At 34.5% G+C, this 25,298-nt stretch overlaps 1 protein-coding gene across 2 annotated transcripts; it reads left to right on the forward strand.

Annotated features, from left to right (window-relative positions):
* On the forward strand, positions 1-23,765 carry LOC132276918 (uncharacterized). 2 transcript variants are annotated; one of them, XM_059778558.1, is made up of 25 exons: positions 1-273; positions 1,393-1,516; positions 1,643-1,705; positions 2,975-3,076; positions 3,182-3,350; positions 3,483-3,581; positions 5,082-5,231; positions 7,803-7,842; positions 8,061-8,118; positions 8,234-8,316; positions 11,890-11,988; positions 12,132-12,247; positions 12,339-12,457; positions 12,975-13,045; positions 14,995-15,100; positions 15,445-15,584; positions 16,607-16,765; positions 16,843-16,946; positions 18,376-18,551; positions 19,387-19,576; positions 20,325-20,424; positions 21,629-21,797; positions 22,298-22,380; positions 22,536-22,612; positions 23,301-23,765. In XM_059778558.1, exons 1-25 carry the CDS (start codon positions 217-219, stop codon positions 23,470-23,472), a joined length of 2,826 nt encoding a protein of 941 aa, XP_059634541.1. In that variant the 5' UTR covers positions 1-216; the 3' UTR covers positions 23,473-23,765. The 2 variants fall into 2 exon arrangements, with proteins under 2 accessions (XP_059634541.1, XP_059634542.1); XM_059778559.1 differs by lacking the exon at positions 1-273 and having other exon boundaries at positions 1,498-1,516; positions 1,643-1,701.
* The last annotated feature ends 1,533 nt before the right edge of the window (positions 23,766-25,298 follow it).

Below are 25,298 nucleotides of genomic sequence, written 5' to 3' on the forward strand. Positions count from 1 at the left end.
AGTGGACTTACCCATTTACCCTCAGACCCTAGTACTCTAGACGGTGTGGATCTTCGTCTCTGTATCACACTCACCCACCACCGTCGTCGCGTAGTCAAAATCGCTCGCCGTACACAACTCGTACTCACCACTGGAAGTGCCCGCCGTCGATCGACACACACAGATCCCGACGGAGTTGTCCAAAAGATCTGTTATTACAAAGATCCTCTCCCCAAAATGATCCATTCTCACAATCATCGTCTATTCCCTCTCTTCTTTTTCTCCTTCTTGTTGGTAAACAATCTCTCTCTCTGTGTATTGACAATTGTTTTATTTTATTTGATTCGATTGTTTAATAAATTCATTTTCTAGTTTTGCATCAATTATTTTGTTCTTTTGTGTTGCGATCACATTATATATAAAGATATTTATGTATACATATCAATTAGAGACGTTATATAGCCAAAAGATGATACGATTACCTTCCTAACATCGACTAAAAATCAAAGGAACTTTCAAATATAATGACGAAGGCAAGCCTTCAATACTGCTTGCTCAAAGACTATTTTAAACCCCACCTGTTTCAGGAATGGTTTCTTCTGTTGTTTTCTTTTCAGTTTTTTTATCTCGTTTTGCATAGTCATGCCATTTACAATCCCTTTTATGTCGTGATCACATTATATATATGTGTCTATATATATCAATTAGAAATGTTTTGTAACAAAAAGATCATATACTTACGAATATGATGACAAAACTAGGTCTTCAACATTGTCTGCTTAAGGACTATTTCAAACCCAGCCTTTAATTTTTGTTGAGATCGTTGGGCATAAATTATGAATTATCCATTATTGTCCTACAAAGTTGGTAATTCATGAATGGTTTCTTCTGTTGTTTTTCGGTCTTTTTTTCGTCCCGTTTTGCATTTCATGCCATTTAGAATCCCTTTTGTGTTGTGATCACATGATACAATGATACGATTGCCTTCCTAACATCAACTGAAAAACAGAGGAACTTTAATATGCAACGACGAAGCTGTTTCTTCAAGACTGTCTGCTTAAGAACTATTTCAAACCCCACCTGTTATTCATGAATGTTTTATTCTTTTGTTTTCTCTTCTGTCTGTTTCTTCTTGGCTTGTATTTCTCCTCCATTTATTTTTCTACAAAACAAAGTTCGTTTTCGCTTTTATAAAGAAATCAGTTTACACACAGCATATTTTCGCGGTATGCAATAAGTTGTCCAATCTATTGGGTCAATACGTAGATCTATGTTGGCGACTGCAGTACACGGGAACATGTTTATGCCCTATGATAGGATTATTGATTTCCATGTAGTGGGGTCTATTTTTGTTTAGTTTATGCTATGTAAATAGATAATGTTGTACTGATTGTTTGAATAATGATTTACCAGTTCTTAGTGGCTGGGTCACATGGATCTCCTGTTCGAACTGGTAAAAGTGGGATGTCATCAGTGTTTTCCTTGTTTAACCTCAAAGAGAAGAGTAGGTTCTGGAGTGAGGCTGTTATACGTGGTGGTATGCCTACATCTTGTTTATCTCCATTATTATGTTTTCACTTTTCAGTGGTTCCCTTTATAGGTTTTTCCTGAGAAATGGGTTTATTTCAGTATATTTTGTGACAATTTCTGTTAACGTGTACAGATTTTGATGATTTGGAATCTTCCAGGCCTGGGAAAATGGCTGCTCTCAATTACACCAAGGCAGGTACTTGCATGTATATCACCATTGTCTTACTGTGTTTTTCAATGTACTTCTGTTATCCTGTTTATACTGTGCATGCATAGTGTTTTTCTTTCTGATTTCCTAAATAATCATTTAAACTTACAATTACTATTACTACATAGCAAAACTCTGCATGTGGACTTAATTTAGATTTTAGACATTTCTCTGCTTAAATAGTGCAGTTTCTAATGTCAATTTTTGGCCCGATACGCATGCATGGGTCATAAAGGATAATCAATTTTTCTGCACGTAGTGGATTTTGAAGTGGAAACATATTATCTAATTACATTTATCGGTTAGTTCAATGGGGGTTATGGACTCCATTGGTGATTACCATCGGCGGCATTTGTTGTAACTTTTAACACTCCTCTTAATGTCTCCATCTCTATGTATCTTTTATTTATTTATTTATTAAGTTTGAAAAATTGATTTCTACTTCTGTTAGTTTTGTCAAGAAAAGTTTTGCTCCTTTAGTCCTTTTCGCCTTACATGCTTTTGTTCTAATGCCACGTCAAAAAGTAATTGATTGGGGACTGAGGAGTGATGAATAATATCACTAACATAAAACTCCCCCCGTGGCGTTTTTTTGGGGGGGGGGGGGGGGGGGGGGGGGGGGGAATTTAAGTATACTAGTTAATTGTATATATAATAAAACCTCAAACAGACCCATGTTCATGTCACTTGTCAGTCAGAAAATAGTAAATTGAAATAAACTAATCATTCTGCTTTCAATGTATATATAGAACTTTGACACCTGATGACCTTTTAAGTGGTTTGCTCATCATCTAATTACTTATCTTCTTTCCAAATTGGATGAATTTACATCTCAGGGGATTATGACACTTTTTGTCATAGAAACATGACATGATAAAACGATTTGGTAAATGTTGAACTGATGCTCTTGTTCAATCAAATCAAGCTATTCCTGACTGAGTATTTATATAAACTGCAAATTGCATAATTGTTGGTATGGAAATTGGATTGCTTTCCTCTCTTTGTACTCAAATGAAGGATAGCTGTGATTTATGGTAGGAAGGTAACAGGAGTTTATGAATTTGAAACTTTCTTGTTAATTTTAATCTCAGTTTCTTTATTTCCTTATCGCATAACTTTGTATAAATTCTTTGTTGTTCATAGTTTCTTAATTCCTTACTGAACTTTGAATTATGTTGGAGGCAGCATTGATTTGAAATCAGGAAGTAAAAATTTCTTTTTTGTTTTGTTTTTTTTTATATTTAATTTGTATATCAGGTAATATCGCAAATTATCTAAAGCTCCTGGAAGTGGATTCTATGTATCTTCCAGTCCCTGTGAATTTCATTTTTATTGGATTTGAAGGGAAGGGGAACCAAGGTATATATATATATATACACTTTTTTTTTTTTTTTTTAAAAATTATTTCTTATTTTAACAGCTTTTTTCTTAAGTGGATTCCAGACTTATTTTTTTAATTTTCAGAATTTAAGCTACATGCTGAAGAACTTGAGCGCTGGTTCAAAAAAATTGACCACATTTTTGAACATACGCGAGTTCCTCGCATTGGCGAAGTTCTCACCCCATTTTACAAGATTAGCATAGATAAGGAGCAACGTCATCATCTACCTATGATCAGTCATGTAAACTACAAGTAATATGTTTCTGTTTACCTTTTCGTTGACTTATTTATTTTATTTTTCAGGAGACTCTTTTTGTTTTACTGTACTCGAATTTATTATATTCTCTTGTATGAGTTAAACGTTGCTATGAAATACTCTTGCAGCTTCTCTGTACATGCTATACAGATGGGCGAAAAGGTTACTTCTATTTTTGAGCATGCCATTAATGTCCTAGCCCGCAAAGATGATGTGTCTGATACCAGGTAAAATATGCCCTGTGCTGAAGTTTTGCACATTTTGATAATTTTCTTCATGTTATTAGAGAATCTTGAGAATTCTTGCTATTGTATGTTTTGTTTCCAGAACTGAACAAAAATGGCTTATGAATTTTTGGAAACTTTGAAAAATTGAAGCATTGAAAAACTAAACGAGAGAAAAGCTAGGCACTCCGCATTCGCATCTAGGCTCTTAGGAGCTCACATGTAAAAGAAGATGACTCACATTAGAAATAAATTGTTCAAGATATTTCTTCCCTTCCTGCTTTAAAGTAAAGCCAATGTGTCACCATGTATAGAAGAGGACTTAAGTTGGGGGAAGTAAGAAAACTTGAGGCCCTAGTAATATTTGGAAGACTGGTGAGACTAATGGGCTGTCTGTTTGGAGGGAATAGTAGGGGAAAGGAAAAGTGGATGGGTGAATAGAGATTTATAGTTTAGTAGGAAGGAAAGGGGAAGGGAGAGGAAGATAGGAGGGGCACATTTCCTTCATGGTCCATCAAATTCTTTCGTCCCTTAGGTGGGTGACAAGAAAGAGGAAGGGATTACCCCATTTTACTTTTATTTTTGTTATAAGAAGTATGGATACAGATACTTATAAAAAAGGAAATATGGATACAGATATGGAACATTTACAAGTACTTGACACGACATGACATGATGTGGACATGCTTACTTGGAAAATCATAATAAGTAAGAATGGACATGGTAAAGACTATGCAGTAAAAAATAAATTTATATTAACAACTATTATTTTATACGACATACAGTACTTTATGTTAAGTAATTCTAATACTTTATGGATGTATCACAAAATTTGTAGCTTATGAATCATGATGATCCTAATCATCCTTATTGCATAGAAAAAAATGACAAAACATGGACACAACACGTGTTTTTTTTGGGTTTGTGTTTGTGAATGTGTATGTGGATGTATATTTATGTTTGTGTATGACTCCACTACTTCCATGCTCACGAATTGCCATTACCCATTGGATGTATCAAGAAATTTATAGCTTACAAATTATAACAATTCTAATCAGCCTCATTGCGTAGAGAAAGACATAATAAGGACACAACATGTCTTCTGTGTTTGTGTATATCTATGTAGATGTATGTGCCTGTGTACATGACTCTTCTCCAACTTCCATACGCACTAGAAAGCCATTACCCAGTGTTGTCCCCTTAATCAATAGTGTTGGGAGAGGTAGATATTTACATTCTGAGCTTTGTCAATATTTGCACAAAGTAGCTGTCCACATACTTTAATCGAGTAATCAACAATCTCACATTTGGCAGTATGAAAAGTATGCTCATCCTGTTACATCTTCCTTTTAATAGATGATTGATGTAATTGAAAATTGAGTTTGCGTTATTGTAAATGATTTTTTGTGTTGCTTCAAATGAGTGACGGTTGTTTTTATTAAGAACAAGAACTTTTATCTGTATTTCTGCTTTAATTAATCTTCGTTCATTATGTGTTTGTAGGGATGACCATTCTGGTCTTTGGCAAGTAGATGTGGACATGATGGATGTTCTCTTCTCCAGTTTGGTTGAATATTTGCAACTCGAAAATGCATATAACATTTTTGTTCTGAATCCCAAGGGTGATGTGAAACGAGCTAAATATGGATACAGGTGCTTATTTTGGTCAAAGTTTTGAACTTCTATTATTTATTTATTTATCTATGCTTTGCTAGTAAGAACATCAGAACACACTTTATGAAGTACACCCAGTTCCCACCCCCAACTAAGTTACATTTAGTATCTAACCTCTTACTCATAGGATATTCAGGATGCTGATCCCCTTGCTAGGAGAGGGGATGGATTGTTATAAATTAGAGGATGTCTGTCCTCCACCATCCGGTTCCACCTGCATGGAGTGGTTTCAGGGGCTGTTCTAGTTCCACTTGCTTTCTCTCCTTTGTTGTAGTCTTGTATCAGTTCTTGGTTTTCTTGTCTTTTTCAGATGGCTGCCTCACCTTTCTTTGCACTCAATTTCTCTGTAATAAGTTTTTTGACATCCATAGAATTTGATGCCTCCAGATACCAATTTTGCTGCTTATTGGTACTTCAGCTGTCGTTTATGCCTAGTTATGCATCAGGTCATATCGAAGCGAGATCAATACTTCAGTATTGTGGCCACTGTATGGTACCACAGCAGGTCATATCGAAGCAAGATCAATACTTCAGTATTGTGGTATATAATTTTTTGGATTCTCAGGCTAAGGCATGAGGCATCTGTCTTTTAACTGGTCATGACACGCAGCTCTATTTTGCGCCTTTTGTGGAAGGCACTTGCTTAATGCTGGCCCTCTTTCCTGTAATGTCAAGTTTTGCATTTGGCAGCTGTGGTGCCAAATCCCCGTCTGACCAGTCTGATCGTGACACCCATATCAGATATGTGTCGGCCTATCAAACATGCTAAAAAGGCCATTACCCTGTATTTATCCCACCAACATTGGGCCACAGAAGGGGTGGGCTGAAAATAGACCTAGCCGTCACCATTAATTTGTGTAAAATGGTTATTCTCCATTGATGTTTATACTGATAGCAGTGGTTAAAATAAAATTCAATGCGACTCCTATCATACATGTAGTCTTAATTCTCTATAGCGTTAGAAATTACAGACTTTTAGATGAAGCTAAGGATTAGAGAACGCATGTGGTAGGAAGAAGTTTCTAGAAGCTAAAGTTTTATGCTTAAAATGATTTAAGTAATGAATTTTACTTTAAAAAGAAAAAAATTATAGGGAACGAAGAGGCTTAGTAATCAATGTTCGGCAGGTTGGTCCCTCTTTTATGTGTTGTTACTCATTATACGAGCTGGGTACCATGAAAATTCCATAAAGTATAAATATACATGTACATTTATTGATGTTCCCACTAAGCACTTTTGAACGCTGTTTTGCCCCATACTGCATTTGTACAATTAATGCTGTAGCTCTCTTTGCATAATACATATTTTTTTGTCTGACCTGATTGTTTTGGTTTTGAATTATATTTAACTATCTTCTATGAAGCATAGATATTGACTTGGGGCACGGACACGGCATGTTGACATGGAAAATCTTAAAAAAGTAGGACACGTCATTATATTTTTACATAAAGATTTTATTGTATATGATTTATAAATATTCTATGACTAGTATCAAACTTGTAATTTATAAACCATATAATTATAAATTATAATCAACCATGTTGCATAGAAAATGATATAACAAGGACACTTCATATATTGACACGCATGTGTTTGTTTATGTATATATCTCCTACTTTCTTGTAATAAATCCTCCTTGTATCTTTTGCATCTTAAGTACGGTCAAACGTATAAGAAGCACAAAACCTTCTAATAAGGAGCCGCGTCTGTGTTAGACACGCATGGGGTTCCGACACTTCTCAGTCACTCCGGGACACATGTTTGACATATCTTGAACATGTCCACAGTTTGAAATTAAAAGTCTTAATTTCGCAAAGATTTCTGGCAGTTCTTGACCTTATCTAACACGTGACCAATCAACTTTAAATATGTTGATTAAAACTTCCTTTTAGCATGGAAGAAAATTATAATTTCACTTACCAAAAACAAGTATAGTTGCAAGAGAGACAAAATTAAAGATTCATGTAGAATTTGTATAAGTTTGACTATATTTATGGATCAAAAGATATAAGAAGGTTTTACTGAAAAGGAGTGGGCATTGGAGTAGGAAATGAGTCTACTTTCATGCACAAATGCATATGATTTCTGTATGTGTACTTGTTATGTCTTTCTCTGTGTCACATGGGTGACTATAATTATATGATTTATAAATTACAATTTCTTGTATATCATATTTTTATATAAAAGTCATATTTTATTACTGCTTCCATGCTGTGCCCGCATCCTACTTTTTTGAGATTCGTTTTCCCGTGTCGTTTCCATGTCCATGTCGTTATCCATGCTTCTTAGATGCATGTCATGGGCATATTCAAAATGTGCCAGACACATTTCTGAGAATGTCTAAGGATTCTCATTGTAACACGTCTGACAAGAACACGGCTCCTTAGAAGTGTCTATACTGCATAGCCTATCATTTGATGCTAAATTTGATAAAGGATTCTTTGTGGCCTCATTTGTCAAATCACTAAGGATTCAAATTTCATTGTACTTGCATATGGTACATTGTATGGTTTTCATACTTCTGTATTCACATTTATTTGTGTTTTGCAGGAGAGGTTTATCTGAGACTGAAATAGACTTTCTTAAGGAGGTACTTTCCAGTTTCTTTAATGCTTCAAATGTCCCTTTTCATTTAGATGCTTCCCATTAACCATCAGTTCTTTGAGTATTTATTATATGGCTATTCCATTTGATATTTGCATATTTAGGAATTTATCAGATTATATATATAAAGGTGTTTGTTGTTTTGTAGTATGTTTCTCTTTATGGCATTTAGAGAATAGGCACTAATAGTTTTATATTTTACAGAATAAGACCTTGCAAGAAAGCATTCTTCATTCAGGAACTGTTCAAGAAAATGTTTTTGGTTCGTAAGAACTTATATTATAATGTGTTCTGGTTCCTCTTTGAATAGTGTAGAAATGTTTGCTTAATTAGTATTTACATATTTATAATTATCTAAAGACCTAATATTTTGCCAGCTCTTGATAATATTAAGAGGCCTTTGTACGAAAAGCATCCAATGGAAAAGTTTGCCTGGACCATAACTGAAGAAACTGATACGGTTAGTACTTTTTTGCTTTAATTTCCGAAAATAGTAAATCTTACTGAAATTTGCATACTGAATCTTTCTTACCCATTTTACTTGCCTGTGGCCCTGGACCAAATCTTTTACCAGTTCTTGATAATATTAAGGTTTTTTTATTGGATTCACTATGCAAATTTTCTTTTAATATCATTAAATTGTTTAATTTGCCATCTGTAAAGGAGAAAGGATATTATTTGTTCCTTTGGATGTACTTATATGTATAATTTTTGGGCCTCCATATGGAAAGAGACATGGAGGCTTATTCTTGCATCATAAATGGCAATGCATCTAAAGCTTTTTTGTTAACAAAGTGCATAATTACTTGCTTACTAAATTGATTAAATCAGAGGTAGCAGATGTTGTTCATGCAATGTATGTATCTTGTAGATGCAGGTAATAGATATGGGGTACATCTCTATTTGCTAGTTTTTTGTAAATTTCGATTACCTGTGAAACACTAAAACTTGTACAAGGAAGATGTATCCATGTTGTATGTGTATCGGATACCGATACTGTTTGGATACTCGTAAATACATATACTTCTTGATGTATTAATAATTTGAAAAAAAAAAAAAATTTCACATCGAACATTTGTCCGCTCAGATATTCTTCATGTCTGACACATCTTGAAACTAAAATGTAGTATTACTAATTTACCTTTATGGTATGATTGTTTTAAAAAAGCTTAAAGGGTTCAAATTTTTGGATTTGGATGAATTAGGATAGAATCAGAATACTAATATTTTAAGTTAGAAAGTCCATGTTAATGCAACATAAATCTCGGCTTTTAATGTTTGTTTTGATATTATAACTAATAAGTAAGAAATATAAAATATATCATATACTTGTTAGTCATATTCTTTTATGAGAAAATGTTAATAATAATATTTCTATTTAAAACGACAAACAATTATTATTTTAGTTTTTTTTTCATAGATACATATTTCTTCGCCTGTGTTTTTTACACAGTTGGTCCCATAGTTGTTAAAGGCTCAAGGCGCACAAAAGCGCAAATGCCTCCTGGAGCTTGAGGCGCAAGGTGCAAGGCGAGGCGCGCGCCCGACTGAAGCGAGGCGCGCGCCCGACTGAAGCAAGGCGCACGTTGAAAAAAAAAAAAACAAAACCCACCCAATAAAGTATTAAAGATGCAATAGTATATATAAAGATGTAAAAGTCAACTAAATGAATTACTTAAGTTAAATATTCAACATAAAATGCCAAAACCAAGTAAAGTCCAATTCAAAGTGTCTACTTGCATTAATCTTATTGTGCCCAAAATCATAATGTTACTGCATTTTGCTGTCATTATTACCAAGTAAAGTCCAATTATAAAGATGCCAAAACCAAGTAAAGTCCAATTATAATGTTACTGCATTTTGCTGTCATTATTACCAATTCAAAGTGTCTACTTGCATTAATCTTACTGTGCCCAAAATCATGCAGAAGGTTATGTATGATGGAGAAAGATCAAATTTTGTCTTCACCTTAAAGTCCAACATCTTTCTGATACCCACATGCACAAAATTGTATATACAAAACGCAAACAACGATCTTTTTATTGCCACGTAGTATGAAATGAAGAACAATAGTTATAGTACATAACAAACACAGATAACTGAAAAAAAAAAAATTCAACCATCTTAAATAACAACTCCAACTCTACAAACAAACTAAACTCTTTCAAATAAAAAGAAGAGCTGTAGACAGTCCAGAGTCCAGACTCGAGAAAAAAAATAAAATAATAAAATAAAGATAAATAAAAAAATAAAAAGAATAAAAATAAAATAAAAAATCTGCCAAACTCGACTCGGCCGAGAGAGAGAAGAAAAGAAGAAGAAGAAAAGAAAAAGAAGAAAAGAAGAAATAAAATATCTGCAGAGTCGCAGAAGAGAAGAGAAGAAGCAAATCTGAGAAGAGGACGAGAGAAGAAGGAGAGAAGAAGAAGAGAAGAAGAAGAGAGAGAAGGAGAAGTTAGAGAACTTACCGGCAGAGTCGCAGACGCAGATCCGACACAAATCCGGCAGATCTGACTTCCGAGACCGAGAGTCCAAGTCGTCGCTGCCTCTGTCGAGTCTGTCTTCTTTCCTTTGCTTTTTGTTCTCTTTTCTTTTTTTGTTTTTTATGTTGTAACAATGTAACTTGTAGGTTTTCTATTCAATTAACTAATAAAATAATATAATATAAATAATGATAATATAACAATACATAAAAAAAATAAACAAACAGAACTAAACCAATAAAAAAAATTGCATTTTGCAAGCAGGCGCGCCTTTGGGACGCCTGTAGCCTGGTGCCTGTTTGGTAAAGGCGCACGCCTTCTTTACTCCCTGCGCCTTAAGTCACTAAAGGCGCTGAGATGGCGCCTAGAGGCGCCTTTAACAACTATGGTTGGTCCCTAGTCGGATAAAGGAGGAGGGTTCCGTTTGGTAACTTGATAGCTGGCATAAAACTTTGTCATGACCAATATGAACATAATCGTATGATTGATTCAGGCTATGACCTTAATAGAGCGGAATGGAAACATAGGATTTATGTAGCCTACCCCAAGTAGTTGGGAATAAGGCTTGGTGGTTGTCGTTGTTGCCATAAATACATATTTATTTACTTTTCATATGTATATTATATATTTGCATGCGCGCGCGCGCACACATAAATATTGTCATATCCTTGTTGTATCATTATCCTGTTTTTAAGAATGTCACATTGCCATGTCCATATCGACCCATCTCTGTGTTGTGTCTATATCTCATATCCATGCCCATGCTTCACAGTCCATTATATTTAACATTTTGCCTGCTAGACATAACGGAAAAGTAGGCTCTGCTTGATGATGGGTCAATATTCGGCAGAGTTTAAGGCATCGGGTCAATCGTCCGATAAGTTCAATTAATAGGTGAAATAATGGGAAAAAAGTTTATATTATTTGATCATTCTCAGCCATCTCATTTGAATTAATTCTGTGGCAATAGTAATAATGTTAAATAGGTTCTGTAAAGAAAATGTTTATAACTCATCCAACCCTTTTACCTTTTAATATCTAACCTACTACTTAGGACCCTCAGATGATGGACTAATTCCTTATTCGCCATTGACATGGCAACACTGGACAATTTGATTGGATTGAATTCACTCATTAGCAATTATTTAGGAGTACATCCCAATAGAAATGCGTCGTAGATGCTATTAATTCCTTTGCAGTGGCCTCCCTCTTAAGGAGTACAAAGTATATCTGATTGTGTGGACCACATTCTGATGGAACTTTTATATAGTTTATGTAGGTAGTGTCTTGCTTCTCATTCCTTGCTTTTCTTTCATCCACATTGGAAAATACGTTTCCTGTAAAAAGAGAATTTGCAAATCCGACAATTTTTCTCATCTAATATTGCTTATATTTTTCATTGTAGTTGTTTACATTTTAGAAGACAACATACTAATGGGATTTGCATGATGGCCAAAATAAAGTTTGGAGGGCAAATATTGTAGCTTTAGTTGTTTTTATTTGCCAATATAATTTCAAGACCATTATTTTCCATTTAATTGTTTTCCCAGATAGAGTGGTACAATAGCTGCCTAGATGCACTGAATAGTGTTGAAAGGCTATATCAAGGGAAAGATACTGCTGATATCATCCAGAGCAAAGTGATGCAGGTATATAGCCTTCCTTATTATATGTCTTGGATAGATGCAGCAAAACAAAAATGTTGAAAATCTCATTCTCTGATATATATATATATATATATATATATTACTTTTAATGGAATAAAAGTTCATTTATTTATTTTGTTTCCAAGTTGTTGAATGGGAAGAATGAAGATTTGAAGCTTCTTTTTAAGAAGGATTTGAAATCTGGGGACTTTAGTGGTCTACATGCAGAATGTCTCACAGATACATGGATTGGGAAGGGCAGGTTCAGTCTCTCTCTCTCTCTCTCTCTGTATCTCTTGTTCGCTCACTCTCGTTTTTGCACATGAAGTTTAATCTTAGAATATCTGTATCAGGTGGGCATTTATCGATTTAAGCGCAGGCCCTTTCTCGTGGGGCCCTGCTGTTGGTGGAGAAGGTGTTCGCACTGAACTAAGTTTGCCAAATGTGAACAAAACAATTGGTGCAGTAGCAGGTACTAGATGGTTCTGACAATGGTTTATTTCTTCTTAGTGCACATTAATGCATGATTTTTTCAGTCATCGGTGATGTTGCCGACCCAGTTATGATAAAAGCACAGATTCGATTTTAGAGATTTCAGAATAAAATTGCCGAGTTCATAAACGTCATACTATTTGTTGATTCTCTCGAGTGCATAATCATTATGTTATTTAGATTTTCAGTTTTTTTTTTCAGTCACATATATTGACTTTTTTTTTTTTTTGAAAAAAGAAAAATTGCTGCAGAAAATTTATGACTCTTTCACTCTGGGAATTAATGTTCTCCATTTCAGCTGTTGTTCTAATGATTAAAGCAATATACTAGTTTATTGTAATTTCTGATTGTCTCATGGGCGCATTAAATACTCATCTTTAATCAATCAGGATTAGAAAGTTCTATGTTGGCCTTATTATATAGATATTGCTTATTTTTCTGTTCAAGGATAGTCCTTTGAGCCCTTTGTTAACTTGTACTTGCTTTGTGGCATCCAGAACTTTCGGAAGATGAAGCTGAGGATCGCTTGCAAGAAGCAATTCAGGAAAAGTTTTCCGTATTCGGTGATGTATGTTCCTTAAAGTAAAATAGGAACTGTTTAATGTAGATTTTATTTCATTTAGGTTTTGTTCACAAAGGATTTGCACATGGTGTAATCAGTAGTAATGTTTTATCTGGAAATAAATATACTGCCTAATTTTGTTTTATTGGTATTGACAAACTACCCTTTAAGTGATGATTTTTCCATTGGAAAAATATTTGGTAGGTTAAGACGAGATTATGAGTGCAATAATTGCTGTACAATCTGAAAATTGGCAGCTGATCATTTGATTTTGTGAACTTCTTCTGACAAGGAATTATCATAATACATCATGGGGGATGGTATAGATGTAAGAGGGAGATCTAGATGATATTTTTTATTCATTCTCTTTACAATAATATCATTGCCAAAAGGAAGAATCTGCTACTTTTCCCCTTTTTTTTTGTCGGGGGTGCGGAAGGCGAAGGGGTATCTCTAGACCAAGTAACTCAGTCATCTGTCTAAACTCTAATTAGGTGCTTGATTATTTATGTTGCTTTGTTGTTATTAGGTTGGTATGTTGGCATAGTGTTTGAGCACCATGTTGTTGGTATAGTTTTTTCTGCTTTGAGTTGTTTGCTAGTCATTTAAGACCACAGCTTGGGACACTGGAGGTATATTTAGTTGTCCTGGTAGTATCATTTGAGGTATGGTTTGAAGACAGGTTTGAGTGGTGGAATGAATGGTTATGGAAAATTGTTATGGGTGCAAGAACAACACTCTGCAGTTTTATGGGACAATGTGATTTCTCCTTTGTGCAAGTAATGAACGCAATCACGCACGATTAGTGAGTTTACGTTGGCAGCCCTTGCCTACTTCTTGTTTGAATTGACTCTCTATGTAACACAGATTCATGAAGCTATCCTTCCATGGTACGGTGCAAAATTTGTCCGTTTGTTCTTTATTCACAAGGAGGTGGAAGTTTCATGGCTTGAGGACCTGAGGTTTTGGTTTTTGGAGCACATATGGCCGGTTTCTACAACTTATTCACACATTGTGGCCAACTGCCTTCTTATTGAACATACATTCCAGTTTTCTCATGAACCCACTATCCTGGAGTTTCTTGCGGCCTCATTTTATCTTTTGGGTTCTGAGTTCGTAATGCACGCAAGGACTGTACTAGATTGTGAATCGCCAGTAGTGTTGAGTGGTTTTATATGAGCATAGTAAGTGGATTTTGCAGTTGCAATAAGCATCTTGAGCACTTAGTCACCCATTCTTGAATGAGTAGTCCATTTCAGTGTTATCTGGTTGTGTGATATGTCTGTTAGGGTGTTGGCATACTGGTTTGTTAACCTATTGCCCTGAATATTTGGGCAAAATGGCTTCTGTACTTTTGAAGAGGTGCGTGAATTTCGACGTGGAACACGATGATGACATTATTAGATCAATGGCATTTGTCTAAGTTGTGGATACTGCTATAAGAGATATAGGCAATTTTTATAGTTTGACTGTTGGGCTGTTTATGCCTAGCCAGTAAAAGTATTGCCTCCTCTTCTTTGCTTTTGCTTTTCCCCTCCCCCCCTTAAAATAAATATTTATCTATAGCTAATGATGTAAAAAATATTCTTTGCATATTGAAAAAGAGAAGGCCAAACTTAATCGATACTGTTCATGAACCATCATGGACAGTGGTGTGGTGATGATCCTCTAGAACTTAGGGTTGGATCAATTGAGGAAGAGTTGTTCACAAACTAACGTTGTTCTTATCATGAGAATTCGAGCTTCATTATTTAATGAACTTTGCTTTTTTATGAATCAATTGATAGATCTAAGTACAGGTGAAAGTTGAACACATACGCACCAATTTGATCAGTATAGAGGCTCAGGGTTGTGACTTGTGAGATAATTTATAGTATTTCTGTTATTGATTTTTGGTGAACATTAATGGTTTTGCTATTCTCTTTTTTGATGTATAATGCATTTAAATATTTCAGAAAGATCATCAGGCCATTGATATCCTTCTGGCAGAGATTGATATATACGAGCTTTTCGCATTCAAACATTGCAAGGGACGGAAGGTTAAGCTTGCTCTTTGTGAAGGTAATTTTCTGTTCTCTGATTGCACAAGCTTTCATTGCCAGGAACAATCATTTTATTAGTGTATTTAGTTCACATATAATGTGAAGCTTTTCTTTGATTGCAAAGTTCATGCCTGTTGTCATGCTTTTGGTTTCTAGGTTGCTTTGTATGGATGAAATTATATCTACATTTTTTTTAACAAAATTTTTTTCTCTAACCTTAGATATTGTGGGCCTAGATCTTCGATGGTTTAAAATATTTTATAATATTCTGGAATTATGTTGTTTACGTATTATGTAGGTCTAATTATGTGAAGTCTTTACTTGCTCATGTTTTTTATGATAAATTTTGGTTTATGTTTTTAGAGCTTGACGAGCGAATGCGAGATCTAAAAAATGAACTCCAGTCTTTTGAAGGCGAGGAATACGATGAAAGTCATAAGAAAAAGGCTGTAGATGCTTTAACACGAATGGAGAGTTGGAATTTGTTCAGTGATACTTATGAGGTATGCTGTTTGCTCATTTATTTTGTTCCATCCTTTTGCGTGGGCCTGTGGATCAGATATTCTCCTAATCCGACGTGGATAGGGTAGTTTAATGGTTCACTTCTCTTCAAATACAAAACTGAATTGGTTTATATTTGGCTCTTGATCGGATAATCCTGTTAAAACTGAGAATAATGCAAACATCTTGAAAATTTGCCCAGAGAAAATCAAGCATATTAGATTACAATATCACTTTTGAATCTACAGTCAACCAACATATACAACCTAATAAAGGAAAAAAATAGCAAAAAAAGAAAAAAAAAAATGAAAATGAAAGAGGAAAATGGAACAAAATGGTATTTTATTTCAACAAGTATCATAGATGACAATCAAATGGATTTTTGAACATATCATCTCATTTGTTGTTGTTGTAAAACAGGTTTTACTCTTAAAAAATTGATCAAAAAAAAAAAAAAAAATCAATCTTTTACAAAGAAAGAGGTGAAAAATTGTTGGATAGAAGGAAATTAAAGGAAGTGACTGAGAGGATGGAGGTTGAACATGAAGATCAAGGCCACACAGATCAATCATTATTTACAATTGGTAGAGGGAGGGAGAAATCCTAATGGTTTTTGCTTTTACAACTGATGCATACATGGGCAAAGTTTTTATGGTTGATATTAAAGATGGTTTTAAATTTTATTGTATTATAACCATTAAGTTATCTATTAGATTTTGATCACACAATAGATCATCTACGATATCTAAAATATTGGATCAAGTTTCGATTTGTTTGTGTCAGAGTCCAATACATTGACACTCTACTTCCTTTACATGTGACAGATTTGATATATTTATGTTCCCGTGACACATTGGAAAACTATTAATTTAGTCATGTATTCCATTAATCCGTGGTACACATACTGACAACAAATTCTTCAGTGTCACGCTTACTGACAAGAATTCCCACTCCCCAAAAAAGAAAAAGGAAAATTTAGTCAGAAAAATGCATATCTTCAACATAACATTATATTCTTGTGCAGGAGTTTCAAAACTACACAGTTGCACGTGATACTTTCCTTGCACATTTAGGTGCAACCTTGTGGGGATCTATGAGACACATCATATCACCTTCCATTGCTGATGGGGCATTTCATTATTACGAGAAGATATCATTTCAGTTGTTCTTCATCACACAGGAGGTAAGATGTTTATGATGAGGTCAAAGCAGTTTCTATTTCATTGAGAAATTATCTTTACTCTAAATTTAATTATGCAGAAAGTAAAACATACTAAACAATTGCCAGTGGATCTGAAGGCTCTTAAGGATGGGCTTTCTTCTTTGGTGTTACCTTCTCAGACACCCGTGTTCAGTGAACACATGTATGTATTTTGCACGTTGCTCTTTCAAGTTTACTATATTTTCTAATGTTCTAAGGAGTTCCAGTGACTTAGTAAACTTTGTTTATATATATATACGATTAATGGTAAGAATCAAATCTCTCAACTACTCCCTCCCTCGTAGATGCTATGAGCTCATCCTGGTACTAACTGTTGAACAACAGTTTTTGCCATTTCTAGTACTGAAAAGGAGCCAAGCTGCACAAAAATTGCTTTGGCTCAGGTAATTTATTAGCTCTTTCAAGTTCATTAAGTAAATAGTCCGAGCTTCAGCTCTAGTTCAATGCTTGTTACTTCAATGAATCTCCCTTGGGCAGCGTGGTTGGTTGACATTTGAATATATTTTCGCGATCTTTTGAGATCTGATATATATATATATATATATATTTTTGTATACTTCTCCAAATTTCACATTACATTTGAATATATTTTAGCGATCTTTTGAGATCTGATTGTTGGCCTATATTCATTTATAACCAAGTGGGGTTCTATTGGATGACTGCAGTCGAACGCTTATTAGTGCGCAAGCTTAGTGTGAGTGCCTTCATCATAACCTATCTGGTTATTCCTATTCTTAATACATTTTAAATAATCAGGTACATATGACCTAAAAGAAAATGAGATAAAAATAACTTAAATAACTAAGACAAGGAAACTAATACGAATAGGACCAAAAAAAATAGGCAGAACGTGTTGTCAGCCAATAAATGATGCATTCAAGTGCCTAGCATCTCTTCCTTTTCTTCTTCTTCTTTTTTTCGTCTTCAAATTCATATAGATAATAGATATTATATATATAAATATTTGAATAGAACATGTACGTTGTAGCAAGGGCTACCACAATAATGAAATTACTTTTGTTTACTAGATTTAGATTCTTTAAAGAAAGAACAAAAAGTTGTTCAATGAATTTTGGAGGGGCCACGTGTAAGTTCTTTTTCAAACCACCCTTTTTAATTATTAAGAGGGACGAATAAACAAGGTTTTCAACAAAATTTTGAAGGACATGTAAATTCTTTTTTCAAATTTGCCATTATTAAGAGGACCCAAAACAAGTTTTTTTTTTTTTAAAAAAATTAGGGGAGCCATAACCCCTCCAGGTTGAGCTCTATACGAGCCAATCTTGTGCTTTGGTACTTGGCTGCTGAGGCGAGCCTAAAAACTCAGATATTCAGCTTCACTCAGCTTATTTGCTGCCCTAGCCACTTGGTAAACTGTGAAAATTTTATATTCCAGCAAGTGGTTCCCCTAAACTATTTCTTCAATATTTTATAATGCTGCCATCTTAACAAGATATCAGTGTCTAAACTTGCCTGTTCATTCTAGTTTCTTTCAGTGATCAGGTGCAAGGGTGGTTTTCATTATAATCTTAAATGGTTCATACCTGAATTGATATTGTCAACTTTTGTAGGTTTCCACTTTCAGAGGATCCTACTTTAGCAATGGCATTTTCAGTGGCGCGGAGAGCGGCAGCCGTCCCACTATTGCTTGTTAATGGAACATATAGGAAAACTGTGCGTTCCTTTCTTGATTCTTCCATTCTCCAGCGTCAGTTGCAGAGGTTGAATGATCATGGTTCTCTTAAAGGTTCTCTACTGCTTAATTTTTAATTTGCTATTTTGTCGGTCCTCCAAATCATTCTAAGAAAAGTCCATTTCTTTTGGGGTTTGTTGTCCTTTTATGAGAAGGATGGGGTTCTCACATTTGTAGATATTTTCTCACACTCTGGGCTCTGGTTGGCTCGTGTCATGCATATGAATACAAGTCTTCAGTGGCAAGATTTCATGCACAACAGTGGTGCTGAAAGCTGCCTTATTGACAGTCTCAAAAAATCTAAAAATGAATATGTGATGTTGATTCACAATAATACATCCTCATATACTTTATTCTTTAGTATACTGTATATATAGCACCAATCTGAATAAAAATTATTTTATTATGTTTACTACTTAGTTCATTTCCAATCTCTGGTTTTACATAGATTATACTTACATTTTGGGAATATGTGGTGTGTTTTAATTTTGGCGGTGGACCCTGCTTTATTTTGTGGATGGTTAAATGTCATAGAGTGTAAATAATTACTAATTGCTTTTGTAAACATAACATAAAAGACGTGGAATCAGCTACTGATTTGTACTGCCAAATATTTTTCTTAATTAGTGAACTCATAAAGTAAAGCGTGGTTTCTGGGTCAAGACTGAGTTAGTGGTAAGGGCCACAGCTTGCCTACTATCGAGGTTTAACTAGTGGTTGATTTATTTATAAGTTGTATTCTTGTGTTTAAGGAATCATATCATGTAGAAGTGATTATAGACATCTGCTTTAAACTATTCACTTGACCTGATAAACTATTGACCCATGTTGTATATAGATGCTTATATGTTCTAGGATTGGAACTACAATGTTTTTTTCTCCTGTGCAGGAACCCATGCCAATAGCAGGTCCACGCTAGAAGTCCCAATCTTTTGGTTTATTCATAGTGATCCATTATTAGTTGACAAGCATTATCAGGCAAAAGCACTCTCTGATATGGTTATCGTGGTCCAGTCGGAGCAGTCATCCTGGGAAAGCCATCTGCAGTGCAATGGGCAGTCGCTTTTGTGGGACTTGAGGTTGAAATTTCAGGAATTGAATAATGAGTTTTTTATATTAAGTCTAAGCATTTTATCCTTTAATACTGTCAGTGTAGTTTAATGTTAAATCCAAACTCTCAGAGAATTCCACAGATTTATAGAATTTGAGTTAATGAGAAGTGACATATCATTTATCCATGGAAATAAAGGCAAAACGTAAGGATGAGCGTATTCTTATTGTCTTGTCATTATGGGAGTTTTGTCATGCATCTAATTGATCAATGAAATGATGTAAATTTTGAATGGGACGCCTTGGTTTTGCAGAGTAATGCACGGCAGCCATGTTGGACGACCTTGCACATTTCTATAAAGATTTGAACCAACAACTCATCCTATATGAGGCTTTGACTGCCTGACCTAGATAAACTGTTGTTTTTAAAGTCAAGGATGAAACTTGCAAAATTGTATATGATAAATTCCTTGTTATGCACAAGAAACATGGAATTTTTTATTGCATGCTGGTGCGTGACAGATAATATCTTGAGAAAATTGAATTTAGTATCCCATTGTGAATGCTAACTGTTAGGTAGTACAACGACCCCTTTATTTTTCTAACTGTCTATTTATGAAAAAAGAAAAGAAAAAGAAGACCTGAATTATATTTTATTTTATTGGTTGCTTATTGAAAATATCACCTGGAATACTCTTTCCTCCGCATATATAAAGCATTTTGAATCATGGGACTGATATTTTTTTTCCCTCTTCAATTAACAATTAACCATCTCAGGAGGCCCATAAAAGCTGCATTGGCTGCTGTTTCTGAACATCTAGCGGGTTTGCTTCCTCTTCATCTTGTTTACAGTCACGCCCATGAAACTGCAATCGAGGTACGCCATATGTGGAGGTGGAGCTCCGTATTCTATTTAGTTTTTTAGTTCTGCTCAAGAAAGTGGTGGTGGCAGAATCTGGATGGACATTTTCTTAAGCCACGATCTGATAAAGCATGACATTTTCATTTTTTGCATGTGAGAGGCACATGCATATTATTTTTGCATGTCTTTAAACGTTACTAAATGGTTTCGATTCTACTCCCTCCCCCGTTTTGACACGATCAGATGATCAGTATGTTTTTGTTTTATTTACTGCATTTTTTAAGTTTTTTATTTTTATTTTTAAGTAACACTTTTTGAAATTTCTGTTCAAATAAAAAATATATATATATTTAACAGTGGAAGTCTGAGGATAATTTTTTTTTTTTTTGGGTGCTAAAATATTCTATTTTGACTTCTTTATTTATTTATTTTTTTGGGTTAAAAGGCAATATTGTCAATCCATGCAGGATATTGTGGATAGCTTGAGAGCTTAGGGTTGTTTTGGCTCCTTGAAGTTGTACATGGGCGAATTCCCTGTTTGAGCACTTTTCTAATATACTTTAAAAAGAAAAAAGAAAAGAAAAAAAAGTGGTTTATTTTGTCGAGTATGATTTTGGTAAACATGTAACACTACAGTGCTCTGAATCTTACTTGACCCTAAGTTTTCAACCACAAATGTTTCTGGCCCCATAATGTGAAAATTAGATTTTTTATTTATTTATTATAAAAGATCTTACATTCATGTAATAAATATAGTGCCACAAATCCATTTTGCGAATCAGATGTTGAAAGTTCTAGAAATACAACAATTAATTTGCCACTCTAACTCTTGTAATGTATTTACTGCCTTCCAAATATTTGCAACTCATTTCATTTTTAACTTGATAGTATTATCAATATGGTGTATTTGTACCCGTATCTTGTTGGCTCCAAATATTAGAAGTTTCATGCATGTTTGTATGTGTTTACTTTCTTCCAGAACATCTTTAACACTAAACTATTGGTTTGAAAGATTTTTCTTGCAGTTGGTTTCAAAATAGTGATATATTAAGCTACCAGTAGTTTTCCATATTGAAGAAAACGTAGAAATGATTTCAATGCAGTGCAGCGAATATTTCAATTTGATTATCAATTATTTGGTTTTAGTTTTAATTCCATCTAATTATCAATTATCAAAGAACTTCGCTGGTTTCTGAATTGTATGTCTGAAATGTAATAGGACTGGATATGGTCGGTAGGATGCAACCCTTTGTCCATCACTTCTCAAGGATGGCATATCACACGGTTTCAGTCTGATACAATTGCTCGGAGTTATATTCTCACAACTCTTGAGGAGTCGATACAACTTGTCAATTCAGCCATTCATCTTCTAGTTATGGAGCGTACTTGTATCCTTTGTTGTGGTATTATAGGCTTTGTAGCAGATGAATATTTCAATGGCAAATTCAACCTAAAAAATTGCAGCCTCCAACCATAATGATGTGAAAGAGAATTTTGGTTATGGCAGAAACAGAGCTGGGGACATCGTTCTGCTCTTCTTATACATTCATTAAGAAAACAAAAGACTTGGTAACAAAATGTTCTGATGTCATTATCTTGTTTAATCAAGGATTTTATAAACCCACCACAAGAATAGACTTGATTTAAATAAAGTTCCATCTTTGTGCAGTTTGGTTGGTTCTTGTGCTATTTTAGCAAGATGAAAAAGGAATAGGACCTGCCAAATTGTCATTCTTCACTTGATTCATAAACTGAAGTAGATGTCAGTTCAATTTGATTTTCACTTGATTTAGCAACATGAATTCTTACTTATTTATTTTTGCAATTGTTGATTTTGGGAGCATTGCTGTAAAATAAAGTTCTTTAGATGGACTTTAACTACAACTAGCTGAAAAAACTTTCAAGCTTTTCCAATCCCAGGAGCGTGAGCTAGTGAACAAATATAACTACGTTGTCAGCCTGTGGAGAAGGGTGAGTACACTGTTCATCACCATTTTCCTGTACAAGTCCGTGTGTGTGAAGAACTGTTCAATTATTAGAGTCCTTATTTCTGGTTCTTTTCCTTTTTCAAAGTTTAGGGTTCACATATATTTTGGGTTCTTTCATATTTTTTGGTGTCTTTTCAGATTTCGACCGTTACTGGAGAACTGCGCTATGTGGATGCTATGAGACTGCTATATACCTTGGAGGATGCATCCAAAGGGTTAGCCATTAAAATATTTGTTGCTTTTAAATTCAGCAGTCTTTGATGAATATCTATGAAAATCTCCAGTGTTAAAATAATTGTGTACTCTGAACTTCATTTGCAGTTTAAGCAATTTGCATATATAAACACACACTGTATATATATGTACGTCGTCTATTACTTATCAATCTAGATAATCATCGTAGATTCTTTTCTGATCTTGTCAGGCATATGATCTGGTATGTTAGGCACATGCATAGACTTATATGTGTGTGAATATATATCTTGATCACTGCACGTCTGGCATTCACATTTTCCCTGTAACCTATTTGTAGGTAGATTAGACTCTTTGTAGTTACACTTACTCCTTGATGCAGTCTAACCAAATTTGCAGTCTATTCTCCATTGGATGCAAATTAGAAAGTAGTTCTTTATGAGAGAACTGTAAACATAAGCATCAAGAATTTCAGGCAAGAAATATTTTCAATTAGAAATACAAGCTTCATCCAAGCCTTGAAGTGCTTATGGGAGTTGAATCTCTCAAGGACGCACATAAAAGGGTTTGTATCTAGTATTTAATGTAAAGAAAACATGAGAAAAGAAGTGTAATTATCATTGTGATTTACCACTTACATGGACAGTTTGGCATTGGAGTGAACAAAATGTTGTTTAAATCAGCTCATTTTGAAACTCACTCCTCTTGCAGGTTTGTTGATTATGTGAATTCAACTATATCACATCTCCATCCAATTCATTGCACCAGGGAGAGGGAAGTTCAAGTTGAGTTTGATATGAGCACGATTCCTGCTTTCTTGGTAGTCCTCGTTGTTCTATGGATTGTGTTAAGACCAAGACGATCAAAGCCTAAGATCAACTAAAGTGTTGATGAGTGCAAGGTACCTGATTATGTTGTATCGGAGCAGACTGGTAGGGTTTTACATTCCCAAACCAAGCCCCGCTCATTATGCGGTAGCCATGAAAATATAGGTTTCTTGTTATATTTTGGGGAAGCAAAGCCTGTCTTGTTGCTGTTGTTTGATTGAAAATTAGGGGAGAGAAATGTTCAATGCCCATGCAAAAACGATTTAAGTGCAGTTATAGGCTTTTAGAATTGTACACAACCTTTTTGCCAATAGTAAAATAGAAAATTTTGCACTGTCATGCAGATTCATCAGGGTCCTCCGTTCCGATTTCTTTTTGTTAAACATTGTTACGCTTTGCTCCTATGTTCTGATTTAAATTAAGAATTGACTTGGGGGTTGTTAACTTAAAGTAGTGCTAACATCTTTTAATCCAACACACACACACACTTGAAGCAAAACAATTTACTCTCACCAAAGGCTTAGTCGGTTTGTCTTAATTTTAACGTGGCATGTCTATTTTTGTTTTCCCCTCATCCCATTCCATACTGGGAGTGGTAGTTGTATTGCAGGATCGCGTTTGATCGCAATTTCATGCCATTTGCATATATATATATTTTAAAAAATTTATTCAAAAAAAAATTTTGTGCTAGACTATCATGATGGGTGGTCTCTTGTTCATTTATTTAAAAGTTTAAACTGTTGGGTAGTGTTGCATAGTCATCCATTTATACCCCATCACTTTCTCAACCGGATCTGATGTGTGACAAATGACCCTTGTTACATTCTTCCTCACCCAAACTCGCAATGCCCTCGTTGCGGCTCAGGCCACCTTGTTTATTCCGGGGTGTTCACCCAGAAGCGTTTCAGGCCATGCGCTTGGCGTGATACCGGATCAAGGAGTGTGTTTGGCTCTGATACCAATTATGATGGGTGGGCGTTTGTCTATTTACTCAAAAGCTCAAACTGTTGAATAATGTTACATACTCACCTATTTATACTCAATCATTTTTCTATCCAGATTCGATGTGAAACAAATGACCCTTGTTACAACTATCTTAATCAATAGCTACATCCACAGGACTTGCAATTATTATTCCAGCAGGGTCAGCCTACAGTGCCAAAACTAAAGTTGCATCTAGGATTGATTGGGTTAAAATTCACTCTCTTATTGTGAAACAAAAAGTTAATATATATATATTAAAAAAAGGAAAAATTAAAGGGAAAACTACATATAAGTAGTGTTAGTAGTTTCAAATAATAAAATAGTCTATTTTAAAAGTTCATTTTTCAATTTGATTGAATTAAATTAAATAATTACAAATGTATCAATAATTATTATTAAGGGCCAAAATACCCTAAAACTCTTATTTCAAATTACCTAAATATCCTTAAGATAATATAATTTCAAAATGGATGCCTCTTTAGTTGTTATTTCCTTCTTCAATAAAATTGTTTAATTATGTGTGTGTGTGAATTGTTTAATTATCAACAAAATATACCCCGTGTGTGTGTGATCTATACTAAGACCAAATTCACAAGACTATAAAATAAATAAATAAATAAACTTGTCAAAAGAACCTATACTATTTTGATAAGAACACAGGAGGGAGGTAATGATGAAATCATTCTTTTGCAGCTCCTCTGAGTGTTGGAGAAAAATATTCCAACTACTAGGAAATAAGAGAGATACCCTTGCTAAGTATATGAATGACCCAATTGCTTTTTCAAACTCAAATCAAAGAGAAGAGGCCAGAACGAATTATTGAAACCTTGTGGGGGTGTATCCAACGCGGGAGAGAGTGGATCTGTAAGGAATTGAATAAAGAAAGTACTAACAACCA

The sequence above is a fragment of the Cornus florida genome, unplaced genomic scaffold (assembly GCF_030987335.1).
Source record: "Cornus florida cultivar Cherokee Brave unplaced genomic scaffold, ASM3098733v1 CherokeeBrave_3.0.0_Hap2_Chr10, whole genome shotgun sequence".
Lineage (NCBI taxonomy): Eukaryota > Viridiplantae > Streptophyta > Magnoliopsida > Cornales > Cornaceae > Cornus > Cornus florida.

Coding starts and splice junctions, on each gene's coding strand:
- LOC132276918 (XM_059778558.1), top strand. CDS start 217: ATGATCCATTCTCACAATCATCGTCTATTCCCTCTCTTCTTTTTCTCC. Junction 3,351..3,482: donor ATCAGTCATGTAAACTACAA/GTAATATGTTTC, acceptor ATACTCTTGCAG/CTTCTCTGTACATGCTATAC. Junction 8,119..8,233: donor TGTTCAAGAAAATGTTTTTG/GTTCGTAAGAAC, acceptor ATATTTTGCCAG/CTCTTGATAATATTAAGAGG.